At 52.2% G+C, this 9,899-nt stretch overlaps 1 protein-coding gene across 1 annotated transcript in view; it reads left to right on the top strand.

Annotated features, from left to right (window-relative positions):
* The first annotated feature begins 916 nt into the window (after nt 1-916).
* Nucleotides 917-9,899, top strand: part of ATP2C2 (ATPase secretory pathway Ca2+ transporting 2) — a 98,757-nt gene continuing 89,774 nt past the window's right edge. Inside the window, exon 1 of the mRNA XM_077288883.1 lies at nt 917-1,022. Coding sequence (XP_077144998.1) covers nt 930-1,022 — 93 coding nt within the window. The 5' untranslated portion in view covers nt 917-929. The remainder of the gene's footprint in view (nt 1,023-9,899) is intronic.

Raw genomic sequence — 9,899 nt, 5'->3', positions numbered from 1 at the left:
GACCCGCTGTATACCAGGAACACCCCACAAGACCTACCATATACCGAGAACACCCCACAAGACCACCGTATACTTTGAGCACCCGACAAGACCACCGTATACTTTGAGCACCCCACAAGACATGCCGTATACCGGGAACACCCCACAAGACCCGCCTTATACCGGGAACACCCCACAAGACCCGCCGTATACCAGGAACACCCCACAAGACCTGCCGTATACCGAGAACACCCCACAAGACCAGCATATACCGGGAACACCCCACAAGACCCGCTGTATACCAGGAACACCCCACAAGACCTACCATATACCGAGAACACCCCACAAGACCACCGTATACTTTGAGCACCCGACAAGACCACCGTATACTTTGAGCACCCCACAAGACATGCCGTATACCGGGAACACCCCACAAGACCCTCCTTATACCGGGAACACCCCACAACACCCGCCGTATACCGGGAACACCCCACAAGACCTGCCATTTACCGGGAACACCCCACAACACCCGCCGTATACCGTGAACACCCCACAAGACCTGCCGTATACTGGGAATACCCCACAAGACCCGCCATATACCGGGAACACCCCACAAGACCCACCGTATACAGGGAACACCCCACAAGAGCTGCCATACACTGGGAACACCCCACAAGACCCTCCGTATACAGGGAACACCCCACGAGACCTGCCGTATACCGGGAACACCCCACAAGAACCATCGTATACCGGGAACACCCCACCAGACCGGACTTTTCCGGATGCATACAGCCCTATATGCTGTAATTAAGCTGTGAACCTGTAGCCAGTCATGTGACTGTGCCACCAGCAATAACCAATCATACTGCGCCTTTCATTTTTTCAGTGCAGACTAAATGATAAAAGCAGTGATCTGACTGGTTGATAATGAGGGGGATTCAGCAGTTTCTATGACAACAGCTCTGGTGATGGAGACTACAGGACAGACAGGGCTCAGACCACTGCTCTCCCTGCCTCTGCCCGGCTGGCTGCTCCGCCTAAAAGTAAGCGGCCCTCCATAATGTCACCTGCCACATAGCCTGTCTGTACATTACTGATAATAGTGGGGTAGTTGAGGTAATAGTGGGGGTAGTTGAGGTAATAGTGGGGTAGTTGAGGTAATAGTGGGGGTAGTTGAGGTAATAGTGGAGTGGTTGAGGTAATAGTGGGGTAGTTGAGGTAATAGTGGGGTACTTGAGGTAATAGTGGGGTACTTGAGGTAATAGTGGGGGTAGTTGAGGTAATAGTGGAATAGTTGAGGTAATAGTGGGGGTAGTTGAGGTAATAGTGGGGGTACTTGTGGTAATAGTGGGGTAGTTGAGATAATAGTGAGGTAGTTAATAAAATAGTGTAGTAGTTGAGGTAACAGTGGGGGTAGTTGAGGTAATAGTGGGGTAGTTGAGGTAATAGTGGGGTACTTGAGGTAATAGTGGAGTAGTTGAGGTAATAGTGGGGTAGTTGAGGCAATAGTGGGGGTAGTTGAGGTAATAGTGGGGGTAGTTGAGGTAATAGTGGGGTAGTTGAGGTAATAGTGGGGGTAGTTGAGGTAATAGTGGGGGTAGTTGAGGTAATAGTGGGGTAGTTAATCAAATAGTGGGGTAGTTGAGGTAATAGTGGGGTACTTGAGGTAATAGTGGGGGTAGTTGAGGTAATAGTGGAGTAGTTGAGGTAATAGTGGGATAGTTGAGGTAATAGTGGGGGTAGTTGAGGTAATAGTGGGATAGTTGAGGTAATAGTGGGGGTAGTTGAGGTAATAGTGGGATAGTTGAGGTAATAGTGGGGGTACTTGTGGTAATAGTGGGGTAGTTGAGATAATAGTGAGGTAGTTAATAAAATAGTGTAGTAGTTGAGGTAACAGTGGGGGTAGTTGAGGTAATAGTGGGGTAGTTGAGGTAATAGTGGGGTACTTGAGGTAATAGTGGAGTAGTTGAGGTAATAGTGGGGTAGTTGAGGTAATAGTGGGGGTAGTTGAGGTAATAGTGGGGTAGTTGAGGTAATAGTGGGGGTAGTTGAGGTAATAGTGGGGGTAGTTGAGGTAATAGTGGGGTAGTTAATCAAATAGTGGGGTAGTTGAGGTAATAGTGGGGTACTTGAGGTAATAGTGGGGGTAGTTGAGGTAATAGTGGAGTAGTTGAGGTAATAGTGGGATAGTTGAGGTAATAGTGGGGGTAGTTGAGGTAATAGTGGGGGTAGTTGTGGTAATAGTGGGAGTAGTTGAGGTAATAGTGGGGGTAGTTGTGGTAATAGTGGGGGTAGTTGAGGTAATAGTGGGGTAGTTGAGGTAATAGTGGAGTAGTTGAGGTAATAGTGGGGGCAGTTGAGGTAATAGTGGAGTAGTTGAGGTAATAGTGAAGTAGTTGAGGTAATAGTGGAGTAGTTGAGGTAATAGTGGGGTAGTTGAGGTAATAGTGGGGTAGTTGAGGTAATAGTGAAGTAGTTGAGGTAATAGTGGAGTAGTTGAGGTAATAGTGGGGGCAGTTGAGGTAATAGTGGAGTAGTTGAGGTAATAGTGGAGTAGTTGAGGTAATAGTGGAGTAGTTGAGGTAATAGTGGGGTAGTTGAGGTAATAGTGGGGTAGTTGAGGTAATAGTGGAGTAGTTGTGGTAATAGTGGGGGTAGTTGAGGTAATAGTGGGAGTAGTTGAGGTAATAGTAGAGTAGTCGAGGTAATAGTGGGGGTACTTGAGGTAATAGTGGGGGTAGTTGAGGTAATAGTGGGGGTAGTTGTGGTAATAGTGGAGTAGTTGAGGTAATAGTGGGCTACTTGAGGTAATAGTGGGGGTAGTTGTAATAGTGAGGGTAGTTGAGGTAATAGTGGAGTAGCTGAGGTAATAGTGGGAGTAGTTGAGGTAAAAGTGGAGTAGTTGAGGTAATAGTGGGGGTAGTTGAGGTAATAGTGGGGTAGTTGAGGTAATAGTGGAGTAGTTGTAGTAATAGTGGGGGTAGTTGAGGTAAAAGTGGAGTAGTTGAGGTAATAGTGGGGTAGTTGAGGTAATAGTGGGGTAGTTGAGGTAATAGTGGAGTAGTTGAGGTAATAGTGGGGGTAGTTGAGGTAATAGTGGGGTAGTTGAGGTAATAGTGGAGTAGTTGTAGTAATAGTGGGGGTAGTTGAGGTAATAGTGGGAGTAGTTGAGGTAATAGTGGGGGTAGTTGTAATAGTGGGGGTAGTTGAGGTAATAGTGGGGGTAGTTGAGGTAATAGTGGGGTAGTTGAGGTAATAGTGGGGGTAGTTGTAATAGTGGGGGTAGTTGAGGTAATAGTGGGGGTAGTTGAGGTAATAGTGGGGTAGTTGAGGTAATAGTGGAGTAGTTGAGGTAATAGTGGAGTAGTTGAGGTAATAGTGGGGGTAGTTGTAATAGTGGGGGTAGTTGAGGTAATAGTGGGGGTAGTTGAGGTAATAGTGGGGTAGTTGAGGTAATAGTGGAGTAGTTGAGGTAATAGTGGAGTAGTTGAGGTAATAGTGGGGGTAGTTGTGGTAATAGTGGGAGTAGTTGAGGTAATAGTGGGGGTAGTTGAGGTAATAGTGGGGGTAGTTGTAATAATGGGGGTAGTTGTGGTAATAGTGGGGTAGTTGTAATAGTGGGGTAGTTGAGGTAATAGTGGGGGTAGTTGTGGTAATAGTGGGGGTCTGTACTGATGTGAGAGCGATGCTCTATTCTGATGGAGTGATGCTCTGCTCTGATGGGGGTGATGCTCTGCTCTGATGGGGTTATGCTCTGTTCTGATGGGGGTGATGCTCTGCTCTGATAGGTGTGATGCTCTGCTCTGATGGGGGTGATTCTCTGCTTTGATAGGGGTGATGTTCTGCTCTGATAGGTGTGATACTCTGATGTGGGTGATACTCTGCTATGGGGGTGATGCTCTGCTCTGATGGGGGTGATACTCTGCTCTGATGGGTGTGATGCTCTGCTATGATGGGGTGATGCTCTGCTATGATGGGGGTGATGCTCTGCTCTGATGGGTGTGATGCTCTGCTATGATGGGGGTGATGCTCTGCTCTGATGGGATGATACTCTGTTCTGATGGGTGTGATGCTCTGCTCTGATGGGTGTGATGCTCTGCTCTGATGGGGGTGATGCTCTGTTCTGATGGGGGTGATGCTCTGTTCTGATGGGGGTGATGCTCTGTTCTGATGGGGATGATGCTCTGCTCTGATGGGGTGATGCTCTGCCCTGATGGGATGATACTCTGCTCTGATGGGTGTGATGCTCTGCTCTGATGGGTGTGATGCTCTGCTCTGATGGGGGTGATGCTCTGCTCTGATGGGGGTGATGCTCTGTTCTGATGGGGGTGATGCTCTGTTCTGGTGGGGATGATGCTCTGTTCTGATGGGGATGATGCTCTGCTCTGATGGGGATGATGCTCAGCTCTGATGGGGGTGATGCTCTGCTCTGATGGGGATGATGCTCTGTTCTGATGGGGGTGATGCTCTGCTCTGATAGGGGTAATGCTCTGCTCTGATGAGGATGATGCTCTGCTCTGATGTGGGTGATGCTCTGCTCTGATGGGGGTGATGCTCTGTTCTGATGGGGGTGATGCTCTGCTCTGATGGGTGTGATGCTCTGCTCTGATGGGGGTGATGCTCTGCTCTGATGGGGATGATGCTCTGCTCTGATGGGGGGTGATGCTCTGTTCTGATGGGGGTGATCCTCTGCTCTGATGGGGATGATGCTCTGCTCTGATGGGGGTGATGCTCTGTTCTGATGGGTGTGATGCTCTGCTCTGATGGGGGTGATGCTCTGCTCTGATGGGGGTGATGCTCTGTTCTGATGGGGGTGATGCTCTGTTCTGATGGGGGTGATCCTCTGCTCTGATGGGGATGATGCTCTGCTCTGATGGGGATGATGCTCTGTTCTGATGGGTGTGATGCTCTGCTCTGATGGGGGTGATGCTCTGCTCTGATGGGGGTGATGCTCTGTTCTGATGGGGGTGATGCTCTGTTCTGGTGGGGATGATGCTCTGTTCTGATGGGGATGATGCTCTGCTCTGATGGGGATGATGCTCATCTCTGATGGGGGTGATGCTCTGTTCTGATGGGGGTGATGCTCTGCTCTGATGGGGATGATGCTCTGTTCTGATGGGGGTGATGCTCTGCTCTGATAGGGGTGATGCTCTGCTCTGATGAGGATGATGCTTTGCTCTGATGTGGGTGATGCTCTGCTCTGATGGGGGTGATGCTCTGTTCTGATGGGGGTGATGCTCTGCTCTGATGGGTGTGATGCTCTGCTCTGATGGGGGTGATGCTCTGCTCTGATGGGGATGATGCTCTGCTCTGATGGGGGGTGATGCTCTGTTCTGATGGGGGTGATGCTCTGCTCTGATGGGGGTGATCCTCTGCTCTGATGGGGGTGATGCTCTGTTCTGATCGGGGTGATCCTCTGCTCTGATGGGGGTGATGCAATGCTCTGATGGGGTGATCCTCTGCTCTGATGGGGGTGATGCTCTGTTCTGATGGGGGTGATGCTCTGCTCTGATGGGGATGATGCTCTGCTCTGATGGGGGTGATGCTCTGTTCTGATGGGGGTGATGCTCTGCTCTGATGGGGGTGATGCTCTGCTCTGATGGGGGTGATGCTCTGCTATGGGGGTGATGCTCTGCTCTGATGGGGATGATGCTCTGTTCTGATGGGGGTGATGCTCTGCTCTGATGGGGTTATGCTCTGTTCTGATGGGGGTGATGCTCTGCTCTGATAGGTGTGATGCTCTGTTCTGATGGGGGTGATTCTCTGCTTTGATAGGGGTGATGCTCTGCTCTGATAGGTGTGATACTCTGCTCTGATGTGGGTGATGCTCTGCTATGGGGGTGATGCTCTGCTCTGATGGGGATGATACTCTGCTCTGATGGGTGTGATGCTCTGCTATGATGGGGGTGATGCTCTGCTATGATGGGGGTGATGCTCTGCTCTGATGGGATGATACTCTGTTCTGATGGGTGTGATGCTCTGCTCTGATGGGTGTGATGCTCTGCTCTGATGGGGGTGATGCTCTGTTCTGATGGGGATGATGCTCTGCTCTGATGGGGTGATGCTCTGCCCTGATGGGATGATACTCTGCTCTGATGGGTGTGATGCTCTGCTCTGATGGGGGTGATGCTCTGCTCTGATGGGGGTGATGCTCTGTTCTGATGGGGGTGATGCTCTGTTCTGGTGGGGATGATGCTCTGTTCTGATGGGGATGATGCTCTGCTCTGATGGGGATGATGCTCAGCTCTGATGGGGGTGATGCTCTGTTCTGATGGGGGTGATGCTCTGCTCTGATGGGGATGATGCTCTGTTCTGATGGGGGTGATGCTCTGCTCTGATAGGGGTGATGCTCTGCTCTGATGAGGATGATGCTCTGCTCTGATGTGGGTGATGCTCTGCTCTGATGGGGGTGATGCTCTGTTCTGATGGGGGTGATGCTCTGCTCTGATGGGTGTGATGCTCTGCTCTGATGGGGGTGATGCTCTGCTCTGATGGGGATGATGCTCTGCTCTGATGGGGGGTGATGCTCTGTTCTGATGGGGGTGATGCTCTGCTCTGATGGGGGTGATCCTCTGCTCTGATGGGGGTGATGCTCTGTTCTGATCGGGGTGATCCTCTGCTCTGATGGGGGTGATGCAATGCTCTGATGGGGTGATCCTCTGCTCTGATGGGGGTGATGCTCTGTTCTGATGGGGGTGATCCTCTGCTCTGATGGGGGTGATGCTCTGCTCTGATGGGGGTGATGCTCTGCTCTGATGGGGATGATGCTCTGCTCTGATGGGGGTGATGCTCTGTTCTGATGGGGGTGATGCTCTGCTCTGATGGGGTGATGCTCTGCTCTGATAGGTGTGATGCTCTGCTCTGATGGGGGTGATGCTCTGCTATGGGGGTGATGCTCTGCTCTGATGGGGATGATGCTCTGTTCTGATGGGGGTGATGCTCTGCTCTGATGTGGGTGATGCTCTGCTCTGATGGGGTGATGCTCTGTTCTGATGGGGGTGATGCTCTGCTCTGATGGGTGTGATGCTCTGCTCTGATGGGGGTGATGCTCTGCTCTGATGGGGATGATGCTCTGCTCTGATGGGGGGTGATGCTCTGTTCTGATGGGGGTGATGCTCTGCTCTGATGTGGGTGATGCTCTGCTCTGATGGGGTGATGCTCTGTTCTGATGGGGGTGATGCTCTGCTCTGATGGGTGTGATGCTCTGCTCTGATGGGGGTGATGCTCTGCTCTGATGGGGATGATGCTCTGCTCTGATGGGGGGTGATGCTCTGTTCTGATGGGGGTGATGCTCTGCTCTGATGGGGGTGATCCTCTGCTCTGATGGGGGTGATGCTCTGTTCTGATGGGGGTGATCCTCTGCTCTGATGGGGGTGATGCTCTGCTCTGATGGGGGTGATGCTCTGCTCTGATGGGGATGATGCTCTGCTCTGATGGGGGCGATGCTCTGTTCTGATGGGGGTGATGCTCTGCTCTGATGGGGGTGATGCTCTGCTCTGATGGGGGTGATGCTCTGCTCTGATAGGTGTGATGCTCTGCTCTGATGGGGGTGATGCTCTGCTATGGGGGTGATGCTCTGCTCTGATGGGGATGATACTCTGCTCTGATGGGTGTAATGCTCTTCTCTGATGGGGGTGATCCTCTGCTCTGATGGGGGTGATCCTCTGCTCTGATGGGGGTGATGCTCTGCTCTGATGGGGGTGATGCTCTGCTCTGATGGGGGTTATGCTCTGTTCTGATGAGGGTGATGCTCTGCTCTGATAGGTGTGATGCTCTGCTCTGATGGGGGTGATTTTCTGCTTTGATAGGGGTGATGCTCTGCTCTGATAGGTGTGATACTCTGCTCTGATGTGGGTGATGCTCTGCTATGGGGGTGATGCTCTGCTCTGATGGGGATGATACTCTGCTCTGATGGGTGTGATGCTCTGCTATGATGGGTGTGATGCTCTGCTCTGATGGGTGTGATGCTCTGCTCTGATGGGTGTGATGCTCTGCTCTGATGGGGGTGATGCTCTGCTCTGATGGGGGTGATGCTCTGCTCTGATGGGATGATACTCTGTTCTGATGGGTGTGATGCTCTGCTCTGATGGGTGTGATGCTCTGCTCTGATGGGGGTGATGCTCTGTTCTGATGGGGGTGATGCTCTGTTCTGGTGGGGATGATGCTCTGTTCTGATGGGGATGATGCTCTGCTCTGATGGGGTGATGCTCTGCCCTGATGGGATGATACTCTGCTCTGATGGGTGTGATGCTCTGCTCTGATGGGGGTGATGCTCTGCTCTGATGGGGGTGATGCTCTGTTCTGATGGGGGTGATGCTCTGTTCTGGTGGGGATGATGCTCTGTTCTGATGGGGATGATGCTCTGCTCTGATGGGGATGATGCTCAGCTCTGATGGGGGTGATGCTCTGCTCTGATGGGGGTGATGCTCTGTTCTGATGGGGGTGATGCTCTGCTCTGATGTGGATGATGCTCTGTTCTGATGGGGATGATGCTCTGCTCTGATAGGGGGTGATGCTCTGTTCTGATGGGGGTGATGCTCTGCTCTGATGGGGGTGATCCTCTGCTCTGATGGGGGTGATGCTCTGTTCTGATCGGGGTGATCCTCTGCTCTGATGGGGGTGATGCTCTGTTCTGATCGGGGTGATCCTCTGCTCTGATGGGGGTGATGCTCAGCTCTGATGGGGGTGATCCTCTGCTCTGATGGGGGTGATGCTCTGTTCTGATCGGGGTGATCCTCTGCTCTGATGGGGTGATCCTCTGCTCTGATGGGGGTGATCCTCTGCTCTGATGGGGGTGATGCTCTGCTCTGATGGGGGTGATGCTCTGCTCTGATGGGGGTGATGCTCTGCTCTGATGGGGGTGATGCTCTGTTCTGATGGGGGTGATGCTCTGCTCTGATGGGGTGATCCTCTGCTCTGATGGGGGTGATGCTCTGTTCTGATGGGGGTGATGCTCTGTTCTGATGGGGGTGATCCTCTGCTCTGATGGGGGTGATGCTCTGCTCTGATGGGGGTGATGCTCTGCTCTGATGGGGGTGATGCTCTGCTCTGATGGGGGTGATCCTCTGCTCTGATGGGGGTGATGCTCTGTTCTGATGGGGGTGATGCTCTGCTCTGATGGGGTGATCCTCTGCTCTGATGGGGGTGATGCTCTGTTCTGATGGGGGTGATCCTCTGCTCTGATGGGGGTGATGCTCTGCTCTGATAGGTGTGATGCTCTGCTCTGATGGGGGTGATGCTCTGCTGTGGGGGTGATGCTCTGCTCTGATGGGGATGATACTCTGCTCTGATGGGTGTAATGCTCTGCTCTGATGGGGGTGATGCTCTGCTTTGATAGGTGTGATACTCTGCTCTGATGGGGGTGATGCTCTGCTATGGGGGTGATGCTCTCTTCTGATGGGGATGATACTCTGCTCTGATGGGTGTAATGCTCTGCTATGATGGGGGTGATGCTCTGCTATGATGGGGGTGATGCTCTGCTCTGATGGGGGTGATGCTCTGCTATGATGGGGGTGATGCTCTGTTCTGATGGGGGTGATGCTCTGTTCTGATGGGGATGATGCTCTGCTCTGATGGGGGTGATACTCTGCTCTGATGGGGGTGATGCTCTGCTCTGATGGGGGTGATGCTCTGCTCTGATGGGGGTGATGCTCTGCTCTGATGGGGGTGATGCTCTGCTCTGATGGGGGTGATGCTCTGCTCTGATGGGGGTGATGCTCTGCTCTGATGGGGGTGATGCTCTGTTCTGATGGGGGTGATGCTCTGTTCTGATGGGGATGATGCTCTGCTCTGATGGGGGTGATACTCTGCTCTGATGGGGGTGCTGCTCTGCTCTGATGGGGGTGCTGCTCTGCTCTGATGGGGGTGATGCTCTGCTCTGATGGGGGTGATGCTCTGCTCTGATGGGGGTGATGCTCTGT

Source organism: Ranitomeya variabilis, chromosome 2 (genome assembly GCF_051348905.1).
Source record: "Ranitomeya variabilis isolate aRanVar5 chromosome 2, aRanVar5.hap1, whole genome shotgun sequence".
Classification (NCBI taxonomy): Eukaryota; Metazoa; Chordata; class Amphibia; order Anura; family Dendrobatidae; genus Ranitomeya; species Ranitomeya variabilis.
Note: the sequence above shows the minus strand (reverse complement) of the source record. Positions and strands in the feature narration are given on the sequence as shown.